The following is a 13,091-nucleotide window of genomic DNA, read 5'->3' as shown; positions in this document are numbered from 1 at the left end:
CTTCCCAGAGAAACCAATGTTAGCAGATCTTCTGGATCTGCTGAGGTATTTTCACTCAGACAAGCAAATATGTCTTGTCTTTTTACAACACATATACACAGACCCCTCCCCCCCAGCCCCGCCTTCCGTGTCTTAAGGACGTTCACGTACCTTAGTGTGGCGCCTTCAGTCTTAATCACATCTCCATCTTTCACATAAACATACTGTTGCTCTCCATCTCCTACTGTTTCTTTTCTCTCGGGATTCCGTGGGAGTTTTTTAATGCAGTATGTACTGTCTAGTCACAAAACACGTAAAATATATTAAGTCACACTTTAAATGATAACTTAGCCTTTTAAGAGATCAACTTCCATACGGCGAACACTTGAGATTGGCTGCAAAAAATCTTAACGGTAAGAGGCAACAGAAAATGGGATGAATTGTAGCAGCATATCTCTGGGATGGTAACTATTTCCTCCACCTTAACGAAAGAGTTTTTTATTCTCTCATGTCCTTCCAGGTCTACATAAAAGCCTTTGTTTTTTTGTAGTCACTCCTCTTTTTTTTTTTTTTTGCGTTACTTGGGCCTCTCACTGCCGTGGCCTCTCCCATTGCGGAGCACAGGCTCTGGACGCGCAGGCTCAGCGGCCATGGCTCACGGGCCCAGCCGCTCCGCAGCATGTGGGATCCTCCCGGACCGGGGCACGAACCCGTGTCCCCTGCATCGGCAGGCGGACTCCCAACCACTGCGCCACCAGGGAAGCCCGTCACTCCTCTTTTATATAAAAATTTGGAAGTAGCACTTCACAGTCTCAGCTAGGTTTGAGATCAAGATGGGTGTTGAATACTGTAGAGCACTGGGAACTTTACTCAGTACTCTGTAATAACCTATATAGGAAAAGAATCTGAAAAAGAACAGATACACGTATATCTATAAGTGAATTACTTTGCTGTACACCTGAAACTAATACAACATTGTAAATCAACTAGACTCCAAAAAAAAATAAAGATTAAAAAAAAAAAAAGATGGGTGTTGAAGAGGCAGTAATACCCAAACTGGGAACTTTTCCCTATCTAGGTGCCTAACACAGAATAAAAGAGGTTATGGCATCACGGCAGTACTTAATAATAAAAGGATAATAGTATAAAGTTCTTTCTGTGAAAGCTGAAAGGAAGCCCCAAACCCGGGGCTAAGATATGAAACCATTAAAATAAATGTAACCCATAGTACCCTCACTGACACAAAGAAAATCAATTACTTAACCAATCAATAGCTGAGTGGCAGTCATCTAACCAGTATACTATGTACAGTGAATACAAGGACCATGACACCAAAATGCTTAAAAACTGTCGTAGTTGGGGGAAATAAAACACAAACAGGCAATAATTAGAGAACTATACTCAGTCCCACTTAAGGGATACTAAATGGACAATTCAGCTAATAAAAGCAGCAGGTGTTTAGAGAAAGGAGAAACAATTAGAAAGATGGCAAAGGGTTCAGAGAAAGACCTGTAGGTAAGGGAAACAGTGTTAGTAAAGGCAGAGAAAGGAGGATGAGCGTGGCATATGTGCCAAACAATGCTACCAACTTGCCTAAAGCAAAACCCTGACTGGAAAGAGTGGGACAGTAAGGTGAGCTCAGATCATGGAGGGCCTTAAAGTGCCTTTCAGAGAACAGGGGGATTTAAACTTTACAGTATGTGGCTACCATACACTCTTTAGTAAGAAACTGAAATAGTGTTAATAGGTGGATTAGTATGGCAGCTGTACATGGGGAGACTGGAGAGGGAGAGATCAGAAAGACCAGGACGGGGTGACTGCAATAACCCTGCTGGGAGGTAAGGAGCATTAGGGCTACAGTGGTGTCAATGGAAATGCGGAGGGAGAAAAACACATGCAAAGGAAAACTGACAAGGCATAGAAATCTGGCTAGTAGGAAGGATAAAGGATAGAAATATCACAAATATAATAAAAATAAAACAACAGCAACTAGACCTTCCCTCTCCAGTGCCAAATTCCATTGCTTTGTATCTTGAGAGGCTGAAGCAAAAAGTAATATGCTATTCTGGGAACTGACGTTACACAGTAAGGCTGTCTTCAATTTAGAGTGAGATAGCAAGGTGTTTTTGTTTGTTTTTATTTGTGAGCTGCATAATTTTGTTTTTCAGTAAAGAAGTGGAGACACTACATCTCTAGTTATGAGGCAGATGATCCTTCCCAAAAACTCACAACTGCCTCAAAATTACAAAACAAATTTCACACTATAAAATAACTCCGTGCCGGTTTTTAAAATTATGTGCAAATTTGAAAACACATATCTTATTCACAAGAGCAATCTACACAGGCAAGATGGAGAAGGGCATGCTGAAATCAATCATATAGTAGTTATTATTTTAAATGAAAGCTTATTGAGATGTAATTCGCATACTATAAAATTCACCCTTTTGAAATGTACAATTCACTGTTGTTAGTTTTTTTTTTAGCGTATTCAAAGAATTGTACAACCATAATCACTATAAAATTTTAGAACATTCCGAAACCCTATACCCAATGGTACTCACTCCCTATTCTCTCCTTCACCCAGCCCTTGGCAACCACTTATCAACTTTCCGTCTCTATTGTGTAATTATTTTAACAGGAGGAAACCCTCAGTCATTTGTTAAGGTTTATGGATTATAATATCATTGCCAATGCTAATTATTTAAGCTGATACAAACGTGATATTGCTCATGTATAATACTTTCTAACATTCTAATTGAATAGCAAGAAGCAAACATTTGACTCCTAGGGCTCGGATGTTAAATACATGGCAAAGGCCCAACTTCAGCTGCAAAATAATAATAATTAGATAACAAAATATATTTTACAAGATTTACCCAAAACCAAGCCAAAACAAAAAACTTGAGCACCCTGGGGCTATACAGTTCTCATGTCTGGTAAAATTCTGGCTCCCTGTAAGCCACTAGGAGTTCCCAAATCACACACTGATCATATTTTAAATTTTTGCAGGCAGATTACTTCAGAGTTACCCTAACTTCCCATAGAAATCTTATAAATGGCATTCATAATTTTGGTGTGGCCTGTAAAAACACAGGAAGTGGGCTTCCCTCGTGGCGCAGTGGTTGCGAGTCCGCCTGCCGATGCAGGGGATGCAGGTTCGAGCCACGGTCCGGGAAGATCCCACATGCCGCGGAGCGGCTGGGCCCGTGAGCCATGGCCGCTGATCCTGCGCGTCCGGAGCCTGTGCCCCGCAACGGGAGAGGCCACAACAGTGAGAGGCCCGTGTACCGCAAAAAACAAAACAAAACAAAACACAGGAAGTTAGCATTGTAAAGTACTTGAAAAATTCTGCCATACTAATAGTTAAACAAAATTATAAAAAATTTAAACTATTAAAATATGGAATAAAAAGAAATTATAAAGCAAAATGGAACAAGAATGCTAGTGATTAAGGATTTACAGAATGAAGAAATACATGGAACTTTGGGGGAGAGATCCTGAAAGGTACACCCGAACAATTTCAGTGCTGAGGAACTCAAGGTCTGCATGTAGCTGGTCTAGCTTCAATAAAGATCAGAATGAAACACAACAAGCCACTTCTCAAACAAGTATTAAAGTTTTCATGGCTATGAAGCAGTGTCAAATTTCTTTTTGATTTTCTTTAAATCAACATAATAGGTAATCTATCATATAAATATTCATTATTTGTAGGGAACCCCAAACTATTTTAATTTTTAATTTAAAGAAAGTGGGTCAGATGTCCAGTAACAGGTGAATGGATACACAAATGGTGGTATATTTCTACCATGGATTACTACTTGGCAATAAGAAAGGAACAAACTACTGATGCATGAAACGGGTGAATCTCAAAAACAAGATGCTAATGTGCAAGAAGCCAAAGAGTGATGTCGTATCCTTCCATTCTAGAAAACTTTAGAACACAGGCAAAACTAATCTATGGTGATATAAAGCAGATGAGTGGTTGCTGGAGCTGGAGGGGGAATCACTGCAGAGCGGCATGAGGGGACCTCTCTTTGGGGTAGTGGGAGCGTTCTTTATCTTGATTGGAGTGGTCACATAGGTGTTTGCCAAACTATACATTTTATGGGTACATTTTATGTATGTAAATTCAAGCTCAATAAAGCTGATTTATGAAGGAGAGAAAGGGGGCCATAAACATTTCAATTTTTCAAGCTGACCTGCATGCTAAAAGAGCTGCCCAAAGCTAATTAAGGATCCTCGGCATAGTTTTTTAATTCACAAAATTTAATGATGGACAAGAGAAAGAAAGGTGAGGACAGGTCAGACTAAGACAGAGTGATTTCCTGTGGAGGGCAGTCCCTTCGGATTGGAAGAAAGGAGGTTAGAGGGTAAGAGACTGAGGGGAGACAGGTCTTTACAATGGGCCTCCTGGTGATATTGGGAGCTGTGCCTGAGAATATCTTGGTGTCCCAATTATAGTCTCAAGGCCTAAAAAGATAATTACAAACATTAAAAAATACTAGTCGAATGTTTACATGCATCCCTTTTGTGAATGAACGTTCTTGACCTCCTTGTCTTTCCTGTGCCTTGGACACACACAAAGTCCCACTCCAGTGTCTCTGCCCCGGCAATGCCCTCTGCTGGGTGTGCCCTCCTCTCAGATACCGTACAGCTCACCCCCTCTCCCTCCACCCCAGACACCACTGCTACCACCCTCCTCCGCTTTACTCTCTCCCCCCTTGCCTTCATGTAGCTTCATTTTTCTTCATAGCACCTGTCACCATCTGACCTAAGATTCATTTACCATTTACCTTTCCAACTAGAACGAAGCTCCATGAAGGCGGTCTTTGTTTTGCTCACTGCTAGGTCCTGTGTGCCAAGAATGGCACCTGGATTTAGCAGTGCCTCCAGTATTCACTAAAGGAAAGAATGGATGGATGGATGGACGAATGGATGAATGTATGTATGTATGGATGAATCTATGTGTGTGACGGTGGGATGAGGGAATAAGGGAGATGGTAAGGTGTCAGTACTGAATAGGTTTCAGGGACAGAGAATTATCAATACAATGATCTTTCCCCAGTATTTCAGTTTACTGTGGTAATTGCCTTATGTTATGGAAGACGTGAGGTCACATTTAGAATGTGGACAAGAACATACCACCTCACAGTACTCAGGCCAAACGTTCAGCACAGTGCCTGGCACACAGTAAGTGCTCAACAGTAGTTAGTTATTAAATCTGAAATAGTAATTGTCATGCAAACTAAATTAAAACTGCTCTTCATCACTGGGCAAAGGGGAAAAATAAGAGGGCAAAGAGATCTGAAATAGAAAATAGGACCTTTCCTTGCCTCCTCTGTTAAAACTGGGGATAGTGTTCAAGTTACAGTAATTTCTGAAAGTACCATTTAAATACGTAAGTAAGCTAGTAAATGGTTTACCAGCTTACTTAGCTCTGTTAACCGAAGTAAATTATTCCGAAGACACAGTTTTCTTCAGTGAGCTTAATGAATGTTTTCTGTTTACCATTATTGATGTTTTTACAAATATCTCCTATGCCTCCGGTATGATCACGGTGCCAATGGGTCACTATGATTTCCTGGATGGCTGTGTTAAACTCTGTCAGAGCCTGCTTTAAACAGATGATATATTCTGGGATTGCTGGTTCTCCAGTGTCAATGAGGATTCTCCTGAAAATTAAATGGAAAATAATCATACAGTCGGAACACAGAGTTTGTATCAGCATGTTTCTCACACAGATAATTTACATTACATTTAAGAAACCACACAAATTCAAATTGCCTTGCTTCCAACGTGCTTGAAAAGCAGCTGCATGTTATTTCAGCTTAACTATAATCATCTCACCTTCAGAAAGTTCTCTGAAAAAAAACTTATAAATGTGAGTCTGAACAAGGAATAATAGCAATGGTATTCAACACTTACATAGCACTTGAAAGAGATAAGGCACTGTTCCAAGGACCTGACATATTTTAACAATTGTATTTCTCGTAACACCGTTTTGAAGTAGGCATTTCATTATTATACCCAGAAATTAAGTAACTTGCCCAAGGTTACTCTGCAAAGATAGGGCAGAAGCAACATTTGCACCCAGGTATTCTGGCGCCAGAAGACGCGCTTTTATCCACGCTGCCTTTGAGATCTTTTACAACATCCTCAAATGTCTCGGAGATATGAAAGAATCTGATTCGATGGTATCCCTAAGGAAACCCAGTCTTCTGCACTATACACAAAACCGATCCCCGAAGTTTTACACGGGCTGCCTCACGTGAAAGTGCAGGCAGCAAGGAAGTGTCGGGGAGTCTCTGAGCTGCTTCCTTTCTCTACTCAGACCACCTCATTAGTTATCTTTTTCTGCTTGTGGTTCTGAACCCACCTTCTACTTTGTTTGCCCTTTCTCACTATTTTATGGGATGATGGTCTTTCTCTCTGAAGTTTTCTGGAAGAAATCAGGGTGACATTTTCCTCCTCCAGAACCAATTCACTGGCTTCTTAAATTCATGCTGTTTCACAGGAATCGCTCCCGAATTCAGACTGGGGGAGAGATGATTCATCTTGATGCGAAGTTTCAGTCATTCTATTTGTGTATTAATTCATCAGTAACTGTTTATGAATGATCTGCTATGTGCCATGCCTTTCTTGCAAGACAAAAACCCATCTTGCCCTGGAGAAACAACCTGACTTTGTATGTTAATGATGACACCTGTAACAGCAATTTTAGTACATGAACGATGTTGTTGACTACAGCAATTTTAGTCATCTGACTCTGGTGGATGAATATTTAGGTAGCACAGGACTGAGGGCAGAGGGGACAAGAAAGGGAATAAAGTTTTGGATAGAGAGATTAGTCATAAACTCGGTAAGGAAACGTGGCTTTAGGGGGACTCAGTTGCACAGTCACTTGTCCATTCAAGACACACTGTGGGTCTCTGGAGGAAGTGGACTACATGGGAAGCACCTACAATCATTCTTCATGTGGCGTAAGTCCAACCTCAGCTGTAAAATGGAAAAAAAGGTTGTTCCCTCCTTAACAAACAGCAAGTCTATCAATGATGTCTGTGAAGAATTAGTGCAGAGGATCAGACACTGTCATCTCTAGGTGGGCTGTGTCCTTCACAGCCCAGACAATACCCTATCTTAGGATGTCATTTTGCAAATGTGAGTTATGCTAATCCAGGGGACAAGAGAAGAGTGCAGAAGAACCTGTACAGGTCTGTGACCAATTTATTCACCAGAGCACAGGGCCTGGCATGCAGTAACAATCTGCTACGTGAACGGAGAAAAAAATTCTTCAACTAACGGGAGTTAGTGGCATCAACTTTCTCAATTAGGTATTTTCTATCAACATTGAGATAGCTATTAAATGGTCTCTGTCAATTTGCTGTCCCTCTTACAAAATCATTAAGTACTTTCTGAGCACCTACTATAAACCCAGTATTGTCTGGATGTTATAAGGGAGGAAAAAGTGAGTAAAGTAATAGCTGACGTGCTTTCCCCGTTCTAGAATTTAAGTACTTTGGGTATGAATTTTCACTTAAATTTCACTGAATCCTCATAACATCCGTCTGAGGTGGGTACGATACAACTCTCACTGTATAGATAAGGAATCTGACGCTTAGTGAAATCGACTGTCTTATCAACAGCCATGAGCCAGGTACTGGGACCTGATAATCAGAGCCCAGCGTCTTAACCCCAACTAGTCCACTAGACTGCCTTTTCCTATTAAGAAGAAATAGTATACTCACCCTCAAGGTATTTACAATTTTAATAGTAAAGATTAAAACTCCATCTTTTAGAGGTTCTAGGCAGAGGAGGAATGTGGAAATACTCTTTGGAAGACCTAGCTATTATTGGTCCATTCAAATGTTTACTGAATACCTCTGTACTAGGCATCACAGTAAGTCTGAGTGCTTTAGGGAAATTCATTTGGCATCTATGGGCTGATCAGAAAGAGGAAGGAAGACTGGTTAAAACTGCAGTTATCCAGCAGTAATAGAATCCTAACAGAGCAAATGAAGGGAAAAAGAGAATGCTCATTCATTCAGCAAATATTTACTGTACTATGTACAAGGCTCTGTGCTAGGTGCCAGAGATATAGTAATGAATAAGCCTTCATTGAATTTATATTCTAGTGGGGAGTGGAGTTGGGGAAATACCTTAAGCTTCTCCCTACACACAAAAAATCATTTTATTATTGACATAAGGGCCATGACAAGTATGGAATGCTAAGGCAGTGTACTACATTAACCTATCACAGTGTAAGGCGTCAGGGAAGGCTTTATTGAGGAAATGTTATTTTAACAGAGCTCTAAAGGATGAGTGAGGTTGGCTGGGTGAAGAGAAGGATAAGTGGGAGACAGAGAGGAAAGGAGGCATGAAAGCTCTGAGGCGGAATGGATAGAGCCCATGTGGCCGGGATGGGAGAGAAGCTTGACTCAGGGTGATGACAGATCGGAGATCAGAATATCTCAAGGCCTTCTAGTTTCCATTTTCCAAAAAATCCAACTCTGTTATGTTGGTGAATCACAAAGTTTTAAATGCAGCCAGACACATCTCTTCTGTGACTTCTGATGTCAACTGAATTGCCACACCCTTACGAAACCTCTCCACAGTGACTAGATTAAAATCTTTAATTATACGGTGCCAGAACTCTAGACTTACTCTTCATCGGCCTCGTCAAATGGTAAATTATATATCCATTTTGGGGGCTATGTGTTTTTGGGGTTTTTTTTTTTTTTGGCCACACTGAAGCCAGTGGGATTTTAGTTCCCCAACCTGGGATTGAACCCAGACCCTCGGCAGTGAGAGCACGGAGTCCTAACCACTGGACCACCAGGGAATTCCCTGGGGGCTATTTGATTTATGGTATCTACAATTCGCCAAGCCAAGTGAAAGCAAAACTATTGTTATGTGTGTATTTTTTCTACCAAGTCCATAGGAGACTCCTAGTATATTGCCTGAGACACAGTAGGCACTTAGAAATGTTTCTACTATGAATGAAGGCTTTCTTTTTTATCAAATAACATTTAAAAGAGTCTGTAAGAAATATTATGTCTCCAAAAACTTTTTAAAAATACCAGAGGTGTTTTATTAAAGGGCAACTTAATCAAGACCAAGTTGTATTACTACTTTACAAACAGACCTCATTTTAAGCATACTGCAAGGAAAAAAAAGTTTCATGTTTCACCTACGTATAATAATGTCCCTTGAAATGTCACTTTGACGCTCCTCCCATCAAGGATGGCAGTCTGTTTCCGCATCCTTTGAGTAGGGACTTACACTGGGTTTTCCTACTGAAAAGACTGACATGAAAGTGATGGCTTGCCATTCGTAAGCCTCAGCCTCCAGGTCTTTCTTTCCGTGCTTCCTCTCACTCCACTGGAACCCTGAAACTAGCCAGTGAATAAGCTAGGCTACCCTGCTGCAGGATAAGAGACCAGAACACAAAAAACAAGAACCCCACAATACTCCTTTGGCTACGTGGGGGAGAATGGATTGAACAGGGACAAAAGTAGATGCAGAAAAGACTGACTACTTTAAAAGCCTAAGCAAGAGTTGTACTGGCTTGGACTGGGTGACAGCAGTGAAAATGCTGAGATCTTCTTAATGGCTTGGATACGTGTGTGCAGGAAGCAAAGAAAAATGTCAAGGAGGGTACGTAAGTATTTGCCTTGATCAAATGTGGGGATGGTTCTCTTTACCAAGATTTGGATGACTGGAAGAAGACCAGTGGGAAACAATGAGTTTCAAGTGGCTGTGAGGCTCCAACTAGAGATTTAAGAAACCAGTTGGCTATCCTAGTCTGAAGATGAAGCTTGGATTTGTCTACACTGGAGCTATAAATTTGGGAGTTACTAATGAATAAAACAGGTGAAGCCAAGGAAGTAGACAAGATCCCCTAGGTAAAGAACATAACAATGGGAACAGAAGAAAGAGTAGGATTGCCTTGTGAAGGGCTCATATACTTAAAATACTTGGTGAAGAGGATGATTCTAGAAAGCAAATTGTATAAGAGTACCTAGAGAGGTGAGAGGAAACCAGGAGAATGCGGTGTTAAGCAAATCAAGGAGGGAGTGGTAAATAGCATCAAAAGATATTGAAGTTCAAGTAAGATGGGAATGGAAAAATGCCATTGGGTTTAGTGATACAGGAGGCACCTGTGATCTTAGTGGAACAGATGGATACCATTATCAGAACCACTTACTTGGACCCAACTAATATTCATTCCTAGCCACCTAACATCTACTTTATACAGCAGAGCAGCAGCATCTGTACATCAACTTATTCTAGTTCAACTACATGGGTTCACCATCACCTCTCTCTCATCTATGAGTGATTCCACTGGCCGTTCCACTCCCTAAGCTTATGTGGGTAGAAGTCTAAGCAGTGTAAGATGGAAGGCTGTGAATCTGCTCTTCCCTCAATCAGTTTCAGGTTCCTCATGTCTTTTAGCACCAGCACCTTGCCACGCAGAGTGTGATTCTAGTGTTTAAAGACACAGTATGGATTTTTCATACAACACGGCCCCTAAACCTAAGCCAACTTCTTCATCTGGTTTTCAAACAGAACCAGCCATCTGTTTCACCGCTGGAAGAAAAGCAGGCTGTGTTGAACTTACAGAGAGAGTACACTGATCTCCAACATAGTGTTTTCCTGAGAGACTTTCTAGGATAATTTTGACTACATGCCATTTTCATGTTAGGTACTGTCTTTTAGAGCTCGTTTAAGATGACACACTGAAAAGTGAAGAGCATATCTATGGACTTCCTAGGGTGAGGGAGTCTCAGCTAACCCAGACTCTACGCCAGATATCAGGTATTTTTGTTGCTTAATTTTCTCTTCTCCTCGATTCCGGAAGCAGCTCAAAGCTCTGACCCTGCCTTGTTTACCCTGGACTCAACTTGTTGCTTTCTGCTTGATGTGCAGTACTTCCAGACCCTCCATCCTGTTGCTTCTAAAATTGTGATTTACTGGAAAAAGGCAAATACAGTGGATACTTCAAATGAAAGCCCAATAAACTATACTTATTAAACCGTTTTTAGTAATCAACTATATTTTACTAATTGTAACACGTCTGGGCTGAACAATTAAATTCTGGGCTGAAGCGGAACTATATCTTATTTTCATTTTCTATTATCTAGAGTATACTAAAGACTAAGTACCATACAAAAATTGCTCAATGCACTTATTGTGCAGTAAATCACATGTTCCCATGTCTGCATAATTCCACTAAAATAGAATGCATCTGAACAAGAGAAAAATCTTAGAAATACAGACAGGCTATTCCCTCCGCAGAGTAATTTAAATAAGGCCACACAACAGCAACAAAAACAAAGTTAGCTTCTCTTTCCCAAGAGCTAGGGGACTCTTCAACAGACTCGAGCAACTTGAAGCAAGAAAATCCTGCCCTCTGCTGCTGAGTTAAGAAAAAGGCCTCAGCACAACGAATCGCTTTTGCGAAGCGAAGTTAAACTCCGGGCCAAACACCAGTGAAAGGTGTGGAAAGTAAACGCTTTCCTGGATTAACTCCAGGCGATTTCTAGTTTCTCAACAGCTTAAACACGCTCATCCTGGCATTCAATATCATGCAAAGTAAATTAGGTCTCAAAACCACGAAGTGGTTTTTTTCATTAGCCAGCTGTAAGTTAGAGAGTTGACCACCCAGGGTGGTCGTGATCTGGGGGTGGTCCCGCCCGCTTGGGGCGAGACGCCGTGGTGCCGGCTGCGGGCGCACAGCCTTTCCGCCCGCGGCGAGCAGCGATCGCAGCCCCAGCTCCGTGCGTCCCGCGGGTCGGTGTGTAGGATGCGGGGTTGTGGGGGGGAAACGTTTACCTGGGGCCGGTCCCCACCAGGTAGGTGTTGGTGCCCTGCAAGGTCATGGGGCCCGGGTTACAGCCCAGGACGCGAATCACCCGACTGGACAGCCGTTCCACGCGCTGCAGGGCGGCTGCCATCTCCCCCTCTGCCGCTCGCCCGCGCTGAACTAGAAGAGCCGCCGGAGCGCGGAACAAGCAACCAGGCCGTTGGGGGGGTGGGTGGTGGGTGGAGGGCCAGCTGTCACGTGACGCCGCGCGTGCGGAGCGGGCTGTGTCTCGGCTACTGAGCCCGGGGCAGAGGTCACGTGAGGCGCAGGGAAGGGCGGGGGAAATCTGCCGCTGTGCCGCGGGCGGGGCCCGCGAGCACGTGACGACGCGCGAGCGGCGCGGGAAGGGAGGGGAGTCGGTTGCTGCGCGAGGGGCGGGGCCAGCGGCCACGTGACACTGCCCAGGTTTCGCGGGCCGCAGCGCGAGGGAGTTCGTGGGCGTGTGGTGTGAGGCGCCCCGAGGTCAGGCTGGGTTCCCGGCCTGTGGGCGCTGCTGCCTGTCATAGAAAGTGGTGCCTTCGCAGTAGTTTGTGTCCAGGCAGGCGAGTTCATTCAAGTGCACGAGAGACCTTTTAACCGGGGAAGTTTTGTGATGGAGCGAGGGGTTTGGGGTTAGTTACTGAGGACGAAATCCCGGGAAGGATCGCTCGTCGGGTTCTCAGGCGAGGGTGAGGGTGTGTGTGTGTGTGTGTGTGTGTGTCATGTGTCGTGTGTCCTGTGTGTGTGTCGTGTGTCGTGTGTGTCGCGTGTCCTGTGTCCTGTGTGTCGTGTGTCCTGTGTGTGTGCTGTGTGTGTTGTGTGTGTCCTGTGTATCATGTGTGTGTCCTGTGTGTGTGTCCTGTGTGTCCTATGTCGTGTGTGTGTCCTGTGTGTCCTGTGTCGTGTGTGTGTCGTGTGTGTGTCGTGTGTGTGTGTGGTGTGTCCTGTGCCCTGTGTGTCCTGTGTCGTGTCCTGTGTGTCGTGTGTATGTCCTGTGTGTGCTGTCCTGTGTGTCCTGTGTGTGTCCTGTGTCGTGTGTGGTTGTCCTGTGTGTGTCCTGTGTGTCGTGTGTGTGTGTCCTTTTACAATAAACAGCAGTAACGAAGGTTTATTTAGTGCTTGCTGCTGTGCTGAGTGCCATTCTCTCATTTAAGCTTCCCAACGTGAAGAGGGAAGGCACTATTTTTATGCCCACTTCACAAACGCAAGACGGAGACTTGGGGACTTGCCCAGGTGAGCGTTCTGTGAGCCCAGCCCTGCGTCTGAAGCC

General features: G+C 43.2%; 1 protein-coding gene across 1 annotated transcript in view; it reads right to left on the bottom strand.

Moving 5' to 3' along the window:
- LACTB2 (lactamase beta 2) overlaps nucleotides 1-12,035 on the bottom strand; it is a 35,554-nt gene extending 23,519 nt beyond the window's left edge. Inside the window, exons 1-3 of the mRNA XM_022595243.3 lie at nucleotides 11,812-12,035; nucleotides 5,488-5,651; nucleotides 151-277 (exon numbers count right to left, since the gene is read on the bottom strand). Of these exons, the coding sequence (XP_022450951.1) occupies nucleotides 151-277; nucleotides 5,488-5,651; nucleotides 11,812-11,933 (413 nt within the window). The 5' untranslated portion in view covers nucleotides 11,934-12,035. The remainder of the gene's footprint in view (nucleotides 1-150; nucleotides 278-5,487; nucleotides 5,652-11,811) is intronic.
- Nucleotides 12,036-13,091: the final 1,056 nt, after the last annotated feature.

Source organism: Delphinapterus leucas, chromosome 17 (assembly GCF_059928025.1).
Source record: "Delphinapterus leucas isolate spDelLeu-1000000601 "Yukka" chromosome 17, BTC_Dleu_Yukka2, whole genome shotgun sequence".
NCBI classification, from domain to species: Eukaryota; Metazoa; Chordata; class Mammalia; order Artiodactyla; family Monodontidae; genus Delphinapterus; species Delphinapterus leucas.
Note: the sequence above shows the minus strand (reverse complement) of the source record. Positions and strands in the feature narration are given on the sequence as shown.